General features: G+C 41.9%; 1 protein-coding gene across 1 annotated transcript in view; it reads left to right on the top strand.

Annotated features, from left to right (window-relative positions):
• Window positions 1–1,819: 1,819 nt before the first annotated feature.
• PPM1E (protein phosphatase, Mg2+/Mn2+ dependent 1E) overlaps window positions 1,820–16,541 on the top strand; it is a gene marked incomplete at its 5' end in the record, with an annotated part of 62,517 nt that continues 47,795 nt past the window's right edge. The window contains one exon of the mRNA XM_083874998.1: window positions 1,820–2,235. Within this exon, the coding sequence (XP_083731124.1) occupies window positions 1,820–2,235 (416 nt within the window). The remainder of the gene's footprint in view (window positions 2,236–16,541) is intronic.

Here is a 16,541-nt window from a genome sequence, read left to right as displayed (position 1 = left end):
ATTCACAAGATTGCAACACGATCAGTCAACGCAGTTGCCGGAAATATTCTAAAATTAGTTTGGCTCTAAATAATTCACCAAACAGAAGACAGATTTACAGGAGCACCTGACATGCAGAGGTAATTGCTACAACGCAGGGAACAACAGGTTTCAGCAAGATACTGTCCCTTCTTACAATGCAGAAAAATTTGAGGATCTTTTTTTTTTGCATATGAGGTTTGTGATTTGGCCATTTCTCAAGGTATATCTGACATTAAGGATATGTGTACAAGCTATTTTAAATGCGTGGCAATTATACCTGTTCATTATTGGTATTTGTGGACCTGACAGCTCTGGAAATAGCTTTTCCAGCAGCAATGAATACAACAAGCCAAAATGCCTTTCACAAATGAAAGACATTTATTATAGACGGCAAGAGGATATTCCCTACAGTTTATCTCCCACTGAGAGGTTATCTGTTAAAGTTTTGGTTGGGGTAGCATCTTCAGCTTCTCATGAATTCTGCTTTGCCAGACACGTGGAGGGAGCGGGTATTGTGTAATGTGGAATTTATCATAGGGGGTCATCACAGAATTGAGGAATCAGGGAATCAGAGAGTCAGAGAATCACAGAACCACAGAATCACAGAATGTGGAGGTTGGAAGATGTCGTCCCTGCATTTCTTGATTTCCAGTGTTTGAGTCTTTGCAGCAGCTTTCTCACGCTGCTTCATGTAAACAATATCGTATTCTTAAAATTTATCTGTGTGTTTTGCATAGTTGTTCTCTGAGAGAGAATTTAACTGATGGTCACAGTGACCAATGGAGTCAGGAGGTTGTCACCCCCTTGGGCCAATCTTGGCCCTCTGTACAAAGTGTATATAAGTAGAATTGGAGTCAGATAATAAAGAGCTTTCCATGTCTGACCCTGCTGCCCCTGCTGTCCTCTGGGAGGGTCCGCACCACATCACAAGGTGTTGCCCCTCTAAGGGCAGGGGTAACAGGCAGAGACCTTCAAGATCATCGAGTCCAGCCCAGCCCTGACACCTCAATGGAACGGTTTGGGTTGGAAAGGAGCTCAAAGATCATCTCTTCCAACCCCTGCCATGGGAAGGGACATTCTCCTCTGGGCATTCCCAGCTCCATCCAGCCTGCCCGTGGACACCTCCAGGGACGGGACAGCCACACCTTCTCTGCCGGGGCCTCACCACCTTCACAGCGAGGAATCCCTCCCCAACCCCTAAACTAAACCCCCTCCCGGCCATCAAACCCCCTCCGGTGCCAAACCCGAGCCCCCCGAGGCGGGGTGGGGTGGGGTGAGCCCGGCCCCGCGCACCCTCCGCCAGCAGCAGCAGCAGCAGCTCCAGGGAAGCCCCGAAGGAGGAGGCAGGGAATTAGGTAACAGCCGATGTTGCGCTCAGGTTTCCTGCGGGTTCCTGCGAGGGGAACCTACGCGTCTGGCTGCCTTGGCGTGACTCATCACCATCATCTCCACCACCAGCACAGCACAGCACAGCACAGCGGCTGCCGCGCCGCTCCCGTTCTCTCCCCTCCCCGTTCCCCTCGGGCTGCCCGAGCCCGGACCCCGCCGTGTCCCCTCCCCAAAATAAAATAAAATCAGTGCTGAGCGCGCTCCCGACGCCCAGGCGCCCCCCCCCCCCCCCCCCCCCCGCGGCGTGCGCGGCCCCGCGGGGCCCGGCTCGGGAGCGCGCGCGCAGGCGGCGGGCGGGAGGGAGGACAGAGGGAGGAGGAGGAGGAGGAGGAGGCGGCGGCGGAGGCGCCGGGAGCTCTCTGCGGGCGCAGTGCTGATCCGCCGGCGGGGCGGCCGGGAATGCGAAGCGATGGCCGCGGGCGGCTCGGGCAGCGGCGGCAGCGGCGGCGGCGGCGGCAGCGCGGAGGAGAAGACCTACCGCCGCTTCCTCGAGCTGTTCCTGGGCGAGTTCCGCGGGCCCTTCGGGGCAGAGCCCGAGCCCCAGCCCGAGCCCGAGCCCGAGCCCGAGCCGGCCGCCCCCCCGCCCGCTGCCGAGCCCGCGGGAGACGCTGAGGAGGAGCCCGGGGCAGGGGGCGAGGCGGGAGCGGCCGCCGAGGCCGAGGAGGGAGAGGGGGGCGAGGGCGATGCCGGAGACCCCCAGCCGCCCGCCCCGCCGCCGCCGCCCCCGCCGCTGCCCTCGCTGCCCCGGCCGCTCTCGGAGCACATCACCGAGGAGGAGGTGGAGGGCGAGTGCCTGGACCTCTGCCTGCAGCAGCTCTACAAGTAGTGAGTGCCGGGCCGGGGCAGCGGGGCGGGCGCGGGGCCGGGGGACCCCCGGGTGAGGCTGAGGGACCCTCCTGTGTGGGGCTGAGGGACCCTCCTGTGTGGGGCTGAGGGACCCTCCTGTGTGGGGCTGAGGGACTTTCCCATGTGGGGCTGAGACACTTCCCCATGTGGGGCTGAGAGACTCCCCAATGTGGGAAGGACTTCCCATATGAGACTGAGGGACTCCCCAGTGTAGGGCTAATAGGAGCCCCCAATGTGGGGCTAAAAGGAGCCCCAGTGTGAGGCTGAGGGACTTCCACATGTGGGGCTGAGACACTTCCCCAATGTGGGGCTGAAGGACCCCCCAATGTGGGGCTGAGGGAAGGAAGCCAGGCCAGGAGGGGTCACCGAGCCCGAAGAGTTCAGGGCTCGGTTGGCGCTGGGCATTCCCGGGTCACAGCGCCCTGCCCTGCCCTGCCCCAGGAACCCGCTGTCCGTGCTCGCCTCCGGCCGGGACGGGAGAAGGGAAGGGACAGGGGAGAGCCACGAGCGTCCGTCTGGAGAGCAGCTTGGGGGGGAGAGAGAGCGGTGGGGGAATGTCTCACGCTCCGGTGCCAAAGCAAGGAAAAGGGGGTTTGATTGTGCTGGGGTTTGATATTGAAATGTTCCCCCTTGTGAGGGCTGCTGAATGGGGAAACCTCTGCCGGGAAGGGGAGAGAAAAAGGGGCAAGGAAAGAGAGGCGGTGCATCCCCTTCACCCCTCCAAAAAAACCCCACCGCACATGGAGAAAAACCACACTGTGCATTCACAGAGCGGGGAGAAAAGAGGAGTAGAAAACCCTGGGAGAAAGCTGCCCATAATGATGGGGATTTTTCTGCCGTCAGCCGGGGAAAGCCGGCTATACTGGGCTCTGTACGGAGGCAGTTTCCAGATCTGTGCTCTTCTAAAGGCTGCTGCATAAAGAGGAAACAGATGGGATCTATTCCCAGTGTGGAAAGTCTGTGGACTGAAACCTAAAGATCAGTTACCAGCGCCTTGTATTGTGCTCAGCCTCGGCTTTGAAGGCTGGAAATAGAAGCGGTGGTTTAGTGGCAATTCTTTAGGAACCTTTTTTAAAAAAACTGATGCCACAGTTGGAGGAGACAAATGAAGCTGTGAAAAAAATCTGCACAGCACACACCGGGGAGCTTTTTCTGCCATTGAGCCGGTAATTGTAATGAGAGGTGTTACTCAGTGGCAGAAATAAATAAATAAATATATAAATAAATAAATAAATAAATAAATGTATAAATGTATAAATATATAAATGTATAAATATATAAATATATAAATATATAAATATATAAATATATAAATAAAGAGAGGGGAAAAAAAAAACCCCAAACAAAAAAAAATAATAATAATAAATTAAAAAAAAAAAAAAAACAAAACAAAACAAAACAAAAAAAAAACAACAAAACAAAACAAAACAAAACAAAACAAAACAAAACAAAAAAAAAAAAAAAAAAAAACAGAAAAACCACCGGGTTTTTTTACAACTGCACTGTGTGTTTCTATCCAGTTCTCCTCTCGGCGTTTTTGGACGGTAGGGACAGCACAATGATATCTGCAGAGGACAAAAGCTCTCCCTATTCGCCCCGCCACCTTTGGAAAGTCTCTGGAATACAGCAGCACATTCATAGGATGTGGTAGAGAGGCAGAGAGGCAAGTCCCTTCTACCCTATTTAGGACGTGTTTTGTCGGGTTATTTTTAAACAGGCTTGTGAAATCCCAAAGTCGCGTTAGAGGGAATAAAGTTTTAGACGTTTAGAGCAGATGATTTGAAAAGATTATTTGAAGTATAGCTGTGAGATTATTTCAAACTGGAATTCTTCTCCCATCCCTTATCTCTCTGCCTGTCCCCATACCCCAGATTCCCCAATTTCTGAAGCTCATATCCATGGCTGAAATTAATAAGAAAAAAAAAAAATAGACCTTTTAAGATGAATCTTTTTATAGAGACAGCTCTTGCCATGTTGTGGCTCTTTGGGTTTGTATCAGCCTTCAGTATAAATCTTTGGACGGGCACTGAATGAGGCATCCCCTGGCTTTGTTTGTGGTGAAATCAATGCAGGCTTCCTTCTCTGGGCAAAAAAAAAAAAACAAACAAGGTCCACCTCAAAAATCAAGGCAGCAGGGGATTATGTTGTAAGAAAATAGTTTCCTAAAAGGCTTAAATAAAATATTTTAGAATATTGTAAGTCGAATCTAACAACTCCTAAGACAGAGCTAAACTGAAATAGGTTTTTCTTGAATGATGGTGGAATCTGAGGTAAGTGCAAATATTCAGAAGTATCCTTCAGGTAAGGTAACTGTGTTTTTAGTTCACTCCCCGGTCACCAGAGAAACTTCAAATGTGACCAGACTATAAAAAACAGGCAAAAAAGCAGATTTTTTTCACCCTTTACAGCCAAGGGTTCAGTTGGTCAGATGGTTCCAGAGGTGGGAAACTTGATGTGTATGAGTAAAGCTGCTCTTGTGCCGAACAGTTACAAAAACGTTAAAATAAATTAAAAAACTAATTTAAAAAGCACATGAAAACTCCTGTAAAAGGAAATATTTCCTTGGTTTGTCATTAGCAGGGGAGACTCTATTCTGAAGGCATGTTTTCTGCAACTATATATTAGTGAAATGACTGGTTTGCATTCTGTGTAGCATGAAGATAAAACCCATTGCTGTGAAAAATCCAACAGCTGTTTTTCAGCTATTTTAAGCACAGAGCTTTGGATCTTTTTTTTTTTTGAGGAAAGTAAGACCGTTTCAGAAATGAGAACATATTGCTAATCATGACAAAATATAACGTTTTCCTGCCACTGTGTAGATCAGTATCAAAGAGTTCTTATTTATGAGATTTTTTTTTTCCTGCTCTTTTCCAAAAGACTTATATTCCCTTTTGAAGTTTCCTGTTCCTTTTTTTGGGTTTTGTTTTGTTGTTTTTTTTTTTTTTTTCATAGAGGCAACATATGCTTGGAAAATTAGATTAATGTAATCTTCATATCTGTCTAAATGCCACAAAACTGGTACTGTGTGTTTTCTTAGTGACCCTCCACAGGATGAAACCCATCAATAGGAGAGAGGGATTAGATGGAGAAAAATAGTCAAAAGGGAATTGCCTTGGAACATTGGCTGATAATCACAAAATGAACTTTCAGCCTGCAGCTAGACCATATTCAAGAGAAAAAATATATAATTTACATCATTTCTATGTAGAAACAATCATTCTAAGGCTTTAAAACATCAAATATGAGACCCCATCACTTGCTCCTGCTGAATCAGACCTGATCCCTGACTCATTTTAAAGGAAGAAGTTACTAACTCGGTATAACAAAGTTATATATCGTGCTCTGGGTCTCTTCCTCTTCCTACTGATACTTTTATTAAACCTGACGCATTCCAAAAGCTGGTTCTTGACAAGACTTCCAAAAAAAACCAAAAATCAGCAAAGTTGTGCTTGCCAAGAGAGGACACAAGTTGTGTCACCAGGAAGAACAAATTTGTCTTGCTGCTACATGTTTTTTTTTTTTTTTGTTGTTGTTGTTGTTGTTGTTGTGGTTTTTTTTTTTTTTTTTTTTTTTTTTTTTTTTTTCCCAAGCTTTGATGGGAATAGATGTAGTTGGTATCATTTCTAAGTTCAGGTTTATTTTCAGTGATTTTGGAGGTAGAACGTTTTTGCTTTCAAATGTTCATTTAGGAATTCAAATTTCATTTGAAAGTTGCCCTGCTTCTCCAGTGTTGGGTTTGCAGAAGGTGGTAAGTAAGATAAAACTAAAATTTATTGTTATGTCATCTTAAGTGCTTAACTAAGTCCCTGATGACAACATGAGTATTTTAAGGATTGCAACAGCCTTATTTTGAACTTGGAACATGAAAAGAAAAACTTCCAAGCACTGTCTTTTTACATTTCTCACGGAATACTGTGCAACATTCACGGAACACTCAGATTCCTATAAAATGCAGTATTTGGAGTGAGTTCTTTTAATTGATCCTTTCTTTCTCGTAAAGAGAGGAAATATATTTTGCTTATGGATTTCCATAAGCTTACAATAAAAAGGCAATGTAGGGTCACCCTTTTAACACTGGAGTTCTGTAAAATGTGGGCAGTAAATGAGAATGGAGGTTTTGTGTAAAATCATATTCATAAGTCCTTCCTGTCCCTTCTTTCCCAACAATTTTGCCCCTCAACTTGCAATGTTAAGCTAAAGAAGAACTTCTCGTGGTCATTTTCCATGAGCAGAAATCCTTTTTTAAAATAAAATAAACTCTTGAAAACTGTTCTTTCTGCCATCTCCATCTCTGTTGAGTGGAGAGATGGAATTTGCTCCCTTTAAATAGCAGATATACATGTTTTTAACTTGCTCTCTAAACCCCTGTCACATGAAAGCTGGTACTTTTGTCACTTTAAGGTGAAATTTATAGATGATGCTGGATGAGCTTTCTTAGCATCACATTAAATGGGCTGTGATGTTTTACTCCTTCATAATTCGTCTTTTATAATCAATTCTATTGATTGCAATCTCAAAGCCCTTTTAAGAAATATAATTAACTACTTGCCACGTCTAATATTAATCACAAGGACCAACAACAACAACAAAAAAAGTCATCGCATCCTTTTTAACACGGAGCCTTTTTTTCATCATCTTTTGTGAGGTTTTACAATAGGAATGATAATGTTGGCCTGTGCCCACAATGAATGACAGGAGGAGATATTGGCTGCACCTGGCTGGGGCATTTTCTCTGATTAATGAGATTGGATAGAGAACATTCAGTTTAGAACTCCACATTAGGAATATTTAGTGTAATCTAGGTTTGGATTAGATGTCAGGAAGGAATTGTTCCCTGTGAGGGTGCCCAGAGAAGCTGTGGCTGCTCCTGAATCCTTGGAAATGTCCAAGGCCAGGTTGGATGGAGCTTTGAGCACCTGGGATAGTGGAAATTGTCCCTGCTCATGGCAGAGGTGACACTGGATGATCTTTAAGTTCCCTCTCAACCCAAACCAGTCTCAGATTTCCCACCCCCAGGCTGTGGCTGTGTTAATTGTAGCCCCGGTTCGTGACTGAGATGTTTTGGTTTTCTGAAATTCCTTTCCCAGGGAGTTTTCTGTAAACAAGAGACAGGTTTACATTCTTTCCTTAGGAGGGGCTTCTCTTGATGCCCCTCTGGTCTGGGCAGTGTGATTAAAGAGGTTTGTCCTCTTGTCACAATCCAATTGGTCTGTGTAGAATGGTATAAAAGGGAAGAGACTTCCCGAGAATAGAAAAAGTGACTTTTTCAGCCTTCTGAAGTCAGTCTTTGTGTCATTGTGGTGTAAATAGCAACATCTCCCAGGGCCCCTCCCAGCTGAGGAATCCCCTCCAGGGGTGGATGCTGAGCTGTCTGGGCGAGGCAGAGGATGCTGACATCACACCCAGGGGATTGTGGTGTTGGAAATCCTGGTGTTCCCCTGTGGAGGATCCTAAACCACCCCACAGGAAAGTCAAGAGCCTCTGTAGGTAGTGCCTTGTCACTCTTGACAAGAGCCCATATTCTGGTGATGTCATGGTGTAGAAGCATCCGTGACTTACAGGGACAAGGTACTCTGCAAACCTGAGATATTCTAGAATATGTGGGTTTATTGCAAGGGTCGTGGGTAGAAAGGGCTTTCCCTTCAGCCACCAGCCTGGGCTGGAGGGGAGTGCCAAAGAGAGAACGAGAGAGAGCAAGAGGGTAAGCTGGCAAGAAGAGGGGAGAGAGCTAGAGAAATGTGGCAGGGGTCAGAGTGCAGGGGGAAGAGAGAAGAGAAGAGCAGAGAGGGGGAAAACCAAGGACTAGAGCATGAAGAGAGAGAGAGCGAGGTCCAGGTTTCAATCCATTCTATCTCCTTTTGTGATGAATATTTTAATTTACAGTGACCAACCAATACAAGACACAAAACCCTATAGAATCTACATACAGCCTGTAAGAACTACTACATTACCATGTGTTATATTTTAAACTCTAAAAACGACTCTTTAGACTTTTCTGTTTTGCTACATTGACCTTTGGATCCCTCAGGCAGCAGAAAGGTCTTGTTCAATCCAAAGGGATTCTCCTTCAGCTGGCCAGGCTGTTGTCTTCAGTTTATACAGCAACTAAGACTTGGTATCCTACAACTCAAAGTACACTTTCATTTCAATTACAAGTTTCATATTTTCAGAATCTTTTGCTAAGCAATCATATTTATAAGGTTTCCCTGATTCATCTTTCCCAACATCATGGCACACACATTTCACCCCCTTTAGCCTGGAAATCACAATAACCTACAAATAGGTGTTGTTTAGAAATAAACATTTCCCAAACACAACTGACTCTCTACACACTGAGGGATTCTTCTTGTTGTCTCTAAGGCACACTCAGCTCATCCTCCCACGCTTTTAAAAATACTGAAGGAAATCAAATATTTTGATGCTCATTTTGAAAAAAAAAAAGAAAAAAAAAAGGAATATCAGCTCAAATGAGCCATCTAAATAGCAGATTTACATTTTGTAATGGTTGATATATAAGGTGACATTTCAAAACTTCCTACTTTATGATTTAAAAGGATGCTGAGTTTTTCAAGCACTATGCTTGGAAGTCGCTTTACATAGCGTTAAAAAAATCATTCTTAGTGAATAGATTATGGAAATATATTCATTCCAGTGCTTTTATTTCAATGAACGTTGCTGGTAGTACAACACATTAGAGGGAATTAATGTTGTTAGGAGCTTTTCACACCAAGATTTTTTTTTTTTTTGACCCAAGAGCAATTTGCACAGAATCTGTTCCTCCTAAATGAAGCTGTTTGCTTTTGAATAAAACTGACTGAAGAATTAGATCTGTTCTAACACCTTTTTTTATTTTTGGGGCCTTATACAAGCACTCTTGAAACTAAAATCTTATTGGCCATCAAGTGGAACTTCTTTTGACTCTTAACTTTTGGATGTGATGAGCTTCATTCCTCTGCAGAGTTTGTTTGGTAATTCTTGCATAGAACATTCTTATCCTAAAAATCCCTCATTGTAATTGCCTTTCAACAGTGGCAGAGTTATTTTTCCACCTGTTCTTTGAAGAACTCAGTTGTGGCTCTTTTCACAGAAGTTTAAACTTTTCTTTTGCTTTGCATTCTGTGAGCAGAAGCTCCAGTGCCTTGGCTGCTGTGTCAGAGATGTTCGCTCTCATTCATTTCTGTTGTCGGGCTAAATTGCTTACATGATCACATTAAAAGCAAAAGCAACAGGGCATGCAGAACACAGATAATGAGAAAACTATTTATTCCTATATTTGGTGCTCTGAAATATTCTCTGGCTGTTCCCACACCATTTTCTTTCTTCCCGTTGTTTGGCTCCTGCTCTTTTGTTGTTTTTTTTTTTTTTTTTTGGTTTGTTTTCTCCTCGCTGTCTAGGAAAGACATGTGAGAACTGGGATGAAATGGAGTTAGTTAGCAGTTTAAAAACATTAGATGTTCTTTGAAGCATGCTGCAAGAGAGACTCTTACGCAATGCAATCACAATTATGTAATGCAAATGATTATAAAAACAAATGTAGCCTGGACAATATGTGTGTGTTTGACATGTTAAGAACCCACGACACTGTTTTTAATGGCCTTTACTACAAGTTGTACTTCAGGGCCTTCTGTTTGGATTGGCTGAAATCTCAATTGCTAACCAAATATTCCAGATTCTTGTTGTTATAACACACTGGTGATTAGATAAAAATGATTGCAGACCGTGGACTTGTTTCACAGAAACATTTCTGCCGTGCCTTTGTACTTCATTAGGAAGAAACAACATTAACCCGCCTTTAATAAGACATTTTATAAAGAAGTAATCATCAGAGCCATAAATTAGGAGTGCGTGGGAAATAGCTGCCCTTGGGTACTTCTATAATTAATACAGAAGTTAAACAAGTTAACCAGATTGCAGGATTACCTCAGTTTATGTTTGTATTGGATGGAAAACAGCTGAGGGCAAGAAATGATTGAGTAACCGGAGCAGCATTTGGAGCTGTGGTGCTGCTCCCAGCCCTGAACTCTCTGTGCACTCTGGGGCTGGATTACAACTTTGATCATGGGGAAAATGGGCTTGGGTGCACACAAACCTGGAGTGGGGAACTGTAATCACAAGAATATTTGATTATTTGGGTAAAATTGTGGACAGCTCCTTGATTTTCTCATTTTGGAGCTATTTTTGCTGGCCTTTGATGATCCAGTAAAGCCTGTTAAATCACACCTAAGAGTTTTTCCATTTTAGTTTCTTTCTGCTCTTCATTTACAGCAAAGAATTTGTGTACTTTCTCTGGTTTGAGAATGTGACTTTTTCCTAATCTCTTTACTTCCACACGGTGCAACTAATAATAGAAACAGCATGTAAAAATAGCCCCTTGGCATTTTAACTTCTTGGCACTGTCTCCAGGGCTGTTCCTTTCACCTCGGGCTATGACCTTCTTACTGAGGTTCAGAGAATTGAAATGAAGGTGGTGAGTTGTTCCTCGTTAGTGTTACACACACACTGCTCTGTATCTTAAATTAATTATCTACCACAGTGATTCTGTTCCTCTCAGTCCTAAAGTTCTGCAAGGATGAAAGCCCCATGCTCTAGCTGAGGATTCAATAAATTTTTTTTTGTTATTTTGTTTTTCTCAATGAAATAAATATTAAAAAAATGAGATGTTTTGGGTTGTTAGTGTGTAATAGATCACCTGAAAATTCAGGGAAATGTTCAGTTCTATTGTAAACTCTGGACCCAACTGTGATAAATTATCTGAAATTCCAACCTGGATAAAAAGTAGGAATTTAGAAAGTTATAAACTAAAGGTACACAGCATTACATATATTTTAAACTAAAGCTTTTCCAAGTTTTTCCTATAAGTAGTGTCATTCTGTCATCTCATTGCTGTGTACGAGGAAATATTATTTAATTCATTCATTTATTTATTTATAAAGGTCCCTGTCTAAAATGAGTTTATCCTCTCAGCTCTCTTATTATTACCACTTTCTTCTGAAAAGCTGGCTAAAAACCCTAAATATTTGTTAATAAGTCAAAAGCTCAATATTTCTGGGGATTAGAGGAACAGAGGCACTTGGTGCTTGCAGAGCACGGGGGTGTTGGGTTGTTCTTAGTTCTGCTTTCTCACTGAGTTTGCTCCTCAGAGAGAGAGAGGGATCTACCTGGTGTGACATGAAATTAACCTTTCCTCTTCTTGGCACTCCAAAAAGTTCAAATTTTAAAATATCCAAAGCATCAGATTCCATAAGAAAATTAATTGGTCCTAACCTGAAATGAATTGTTGGTGAAAGTGCCCCCAGTAGAAATGAACATTGATAAAACAGAAGTGTGAGCTTTTAACCTTTTACCTCAGTGGCACAAACTGTGTAAATCAATGGAAATAATTGTCTTCTGTACAAACAGAGAGTGAGAGTCACCGGTGTGTAAAAGTGGTGCAATTCCCTCTGGGATGAGAGGGAGAAGCAGCTGCAAGTTCTGGGATGTGTGTCCAGGCTGGGGAGGAGCTGAGCCTGCATTAAGTGACTCCTGCCCTTATATTTGAAATACTTTCCTCCTTGCTGTCAACATCTCTGAGTTTGGCTGGTTAGGAATGACCCAAAATGATCATACAGAATGCTTCAAATCTCACTAATTACATTGTATGCTGATTTTAGAGAAATTTTTTTTGTTTTGTTTTGTTTTTTTTGGCTTTTGGATACTTTTGGTTTAGCACCCCACAATTCACGTTCACTTTGTTTTCCTAAGTGTTGGTGCTGTCCGTGACATGCAATAAAGTCATCTCCAAAAACAAGAGCCAAGCCACAAAGTTCTAAATCTGGCTCTGGGGATTAGAGAAAAAAAATATAGTTTATTCTACAAAACTATTAAATATCCTAAAAATATTTCTCTCCTCACCCAGATTTTACAAACTCTTCCTGTGTCTTGGGAGATGCAAGTGGAAAGGTTTGTCAACAGGGAATAAATAGAGTAGAATACAATAAATCTGAGAAATACTTCTAAATTCATCCTAGTTGGTTAAAAATTTAATGCAGAAAGTGATGAGCTCTAAATATTTAGATTATCATTCTTTAAAACAACTCTTCTTTCATTTCTGTTAATGTAATTCTATATTAAATAGCTTTAAGAAACCAATTACAAGATATATATATATTATACATTACGAAATATGTGACTTAATAAAAAGCTAGTTTTGCATTAACATACTGAAAACTCTTCAATTTAATTTAGTGTTCTCTGAAAACTGATGGATTTGTGCAACTCCTGGTTCCATGCTCTGTCTGTGCATCTTAACAGGAAAAAAAACAAAGGTTGTAACCTAAAATATTAAATCTGAAATTTACACCTTGTGGGGAAGCCATTTTTTTTTATTTATTATTTTTCTGAAACAGAGATAACAAAGAACATCTGTTGAGGAAATACAGAAAGAAGAAGAAGGAAAGCCCTTTGAGGAAGTTCTGCTTTATATTTGTAAAGACATGAAACCCAGCTCATTAAAGGTACAGAACAGAAAGAGGAAGAAAGAGTTAAATAAATAACACCACAAACCCAAGTGACCCACCCATTCATTCCTGAGAGAATCATTGTCAGCCTGTGAAAGGAGTTTGCAAAATAGAGAAACTCCTCAATTTTTATTTTTTTTTTTTTTTCCTCCTGAGCTGAAGTTGGTTATTACACAGAGCTGGGTTTGTACCTTGACATCCCTGCAGGTATCAGGATTGTGTTTTTACTTTAATTTAGAGACAGCCCTGGTGCTTTCTCATGCTCCTGCTTTCATGGGGGGTTTGCTATTAATATCCAGCTCCAGATGCTTTTCAGGGAGCTGTTTCAGGCTGCAGTGGAAGGTTTTTTTGGAAAAGACTGATAAAATAATTCAGCAGTCTCCTTTCAGTGGCGTTCGAGGTGTGACAGGGCTCGTTTTGCCTGTGGCTGTCTGGCAGCCAGAACAGAAAACATTCAGAGCTGTTAAACCCTGGGAGTAACAATAAACCTGGAGAGTTCCAGGGAAATGCCACAGAGTGTCTGTGGAGGTTAATCCGCATTTTTTTTTGCATGTCAGGGACTTCCAACTTCTGTCAAAGGAAGTTTGGGCTAAATAAAAAGGCACAGGATGTGACCCTCAAAAATTGCTGCTTTTAAATCCAAGAATAAACTAACACATCCTCCAGTTTCATAAACCCTTATGTCTCAGAGCTGAGTTAATTAATTTACTCTATATTTATCCTTTATTTTTAAGGAAGATGATTTGTTTTACTTCTCTAGGAAAAGGGAAGGATAAATACATAAAGCAGGGCAGGAGGTTGGAAAAATTTATAGGGGAAAAAAAGAGAAAAGACTGAGTCACTTTTGGTTTAAAAGTTAACATTCAAAAACTCTTCTCCACTGAAAAAAAAATCCTTTTCATTCTTAATCTTTTCTCCCCACCCTCTGCTCGTTCCATGACAAAGTTTTCATTTCTGTAGTTATAAATAAAATTATAATTATATTGTGCTGCTGCTACAAATACAAATCCAGTTGGGAGTTTTGTTTGACAAGTGCTTTCCTTGTGCCTCCAGAAAAGTCCCATATAAAAATGGCATTTTAAAATGCCATAAAAATTCCTAAACCAGGAATATGCAAAAGAAAAGGTGAAATAGAAAGTGGTGCCAAACTGAGTAATCACTTGTATCACAACTTAGCTCAAAATGATACAACTGATGTAAATTTAAAATAATTGAGAGGAAACTCTGGTGTTGGGTTTGCTTCTGAAAAATGTATTTGGAAACATTTTAGAGTTTTACTCTGCAATCGAGGAGCTTGGAAAGTTTCCTTAGAAAAAGAACAATCTGAAATTTCAGTGGGATTGTTTTCCAGCAGACATAGAAGTCACAAATTAACACTTTGGGAATAAAGGGGCAGAATGAGAAAATGTAATAGACACAGTATGAATTTAAAATAATTTAAAAAATAAAATTGTGAGAGTAATTAGACCTGAAGCATTGGATCAGCTCAAACAATTAAAAGGAACTGTCAGGATGTTCACTTCAGTCACCTTCTCTAAACAGGCTGTGTTTAAACCTCCCAGCAAAACACTGATTGCACCTAATCACCCAATCCCTTCCAGTTAGAGGCTGGACAGCTGAAATCGATACAAATACAGCACTCCCTCCTCCCTCTGCACGGTGAGAAATTGGATTTTCTGTTTGATTCCTTGAGGAAAACTGCACCTTTTCCCCAGCCACGCTCCCTTATTTATTCAATGATTTAGCTGTAGGGCAACAGCTGAAATATCATAACTATGGATTTATGGAATTGTCATCTTTCTCAAGTTTCACCCTTCTCTTTTGCCTGTTACTTCCATTACAAAGGAAGTTTAACAAGGTAAACAGATCCTCCAAATTGTCTTGTTCATTCAGTGTTTCTGTGGTCTAACCAACTATAGAAGCTTTTATGTTTCCAGGAGTAGCTTGGAAAGATAAATCTATTTAGATTTAGAAAAGATAAATGGTTCTCTACCAGTCCCTATTCTTGTTTTATACATGGGAAATAAGAATTCCTCATATTTTAGAAATCTCATAACAAACAGAAGGACACTTTCATGGCAAGTTACCCCTGAATGTGGTGCTGATGAATTTACACCAATTTGGATGGGATTGGCAGAAATGAGTAGATTTGTTCTTTCTGACATCTAAGAGAAATTGGTAATTATTAAATTTCTTCCTTCTCTCCTGTAAGGGAAATGGCTTTCTGCTGGTTGCTGGCAGAGCTGAGGTGTGGAGTGATGTGTTGACCTAATGTCAAAATCAGGATTTTGCAGTAGTAGGTATATTTATACAGTATATGGAGTATATTTGTAACTCCCCCAATTCCATGCTCCAGCCCACGTGCCGGGATATCCTGTAGAAGAAAACATCCCACAAGTATTATTCTGCTCCACAGAATCATCTGTTCTTTTCCACCTCCTGGATCCAAAGATAGTTTACACATCTCTGTTGTGTGAACGCACTCAATTGTATGAGGATGATGCCTCTCTCTGCATTCACTTAAAAAGGATCATTATTCATTTATTGTAACCACAGTCTGAGAAAAAACCAAAATATCTGCATGATAAGGCAGGATTTTTTAACAGAGCTACAAGGCTGATTAATTTTACTGACATTTTTTACTGCTGCTCCCTGTGTGGAGTTATAAAACCATTGTAGTACTATCTGTGGAAAGAGGACAGAACTACTACAGAGCACGAGTAGCAAATCCAAGCTGCCAGTCTCACTTAGAGCAAGGGGAAGTGACATGATAAGGAAATTTTAACACTCAAGTGTCTAAAATTGTTGCCCTCATCATAACACTGGGTGGGAACAACAAACTGGGGAAGTTCCTGAAAAAATGGCAGCGTGAACAAAAGCACTTTGGGGAGTGTTGCCCTTGATATCAGGCTTGAAAATATCGTTCTGTTTATTTTGTCTCTGCAAAATATTGGCCATGGTGTCAATAATAGGAAAAAAAAAAAAAAAAAAAGCACAAAAATGCACAGACCTGTTTAGAACAGCTTTTGTCTGTAGCCAACAACTTGCCTGTGAGCCATCAGTCAAATCAAATGAGTTTTCTGAGTTGAAAATGACCTGAATGGGAGCTTGTTAAAAATACAGAACTGGTTAAATGATGTGTTAGTGTGTGTCTGTGCAAGGTCTTGGGGTGGGTCTTTGTTCTGAATTAAGAATGCAGGAGAATTGTGATGTTTCCCTCTTCATTGTGTCTCAGGGAAAGCTGCAGGAACTGGAATAAGCTGTCCATGCTCTGAGGTGATTTAGAGTAAAAGTGAGGGAGAGATGATGGTTCAGTCAGGATTTAGGCCTCCCCACCTGCAGGGAACAGAGCCCTCCCAGTAAAGAGTGTGAGGCACCTGATGGAATGTCCATTTATGCAAAAACCAGTGACAATCTGTGTGACTCTAAACCCATTTACTCTTTAACTTCACTGGATTTGCTCCTGTGATAACCCTGAGCTGTCATCTCCCTGCTTCTGAAAAAAACACCCAAACCTGAAGGATCCAGTCTGGCTGGTACACAATCCTAAATGCCCACATTGGATATGGATTCTGCCTATCAGTTCCTCTCCCTGTTTGTCTGGATAAGTTTCATTCAAGCCCTATTGATCACAATTAAGGGTTGAAATTAGAAATTGACTTCCATTAGCTCAAGGCAAATTAATCTGAAGGCACTGGAGGAGGTTGTACTCACTTTCTGTCAGTGAAGTTGACAGTCAGGTTCAGCTGGAATCCAAAAGTGCAGTGGGAAGGCTGTATCCCAATATCT

This window comes from Zosterops lateralis (assembly GCF_965231275.1).
Source record: "Zosterops lateralis genome assembly, chromosome: 19".
Taxonomy (NCBI): Eukaryota; Metazoa; Chordata; class Aves; order Passeriformes; family Zosteropidae; genus Zosterops; species Zosterops lateralis.
This window is presented reverse-complemented; position numbering and strand designations above follow the sequence as displayed.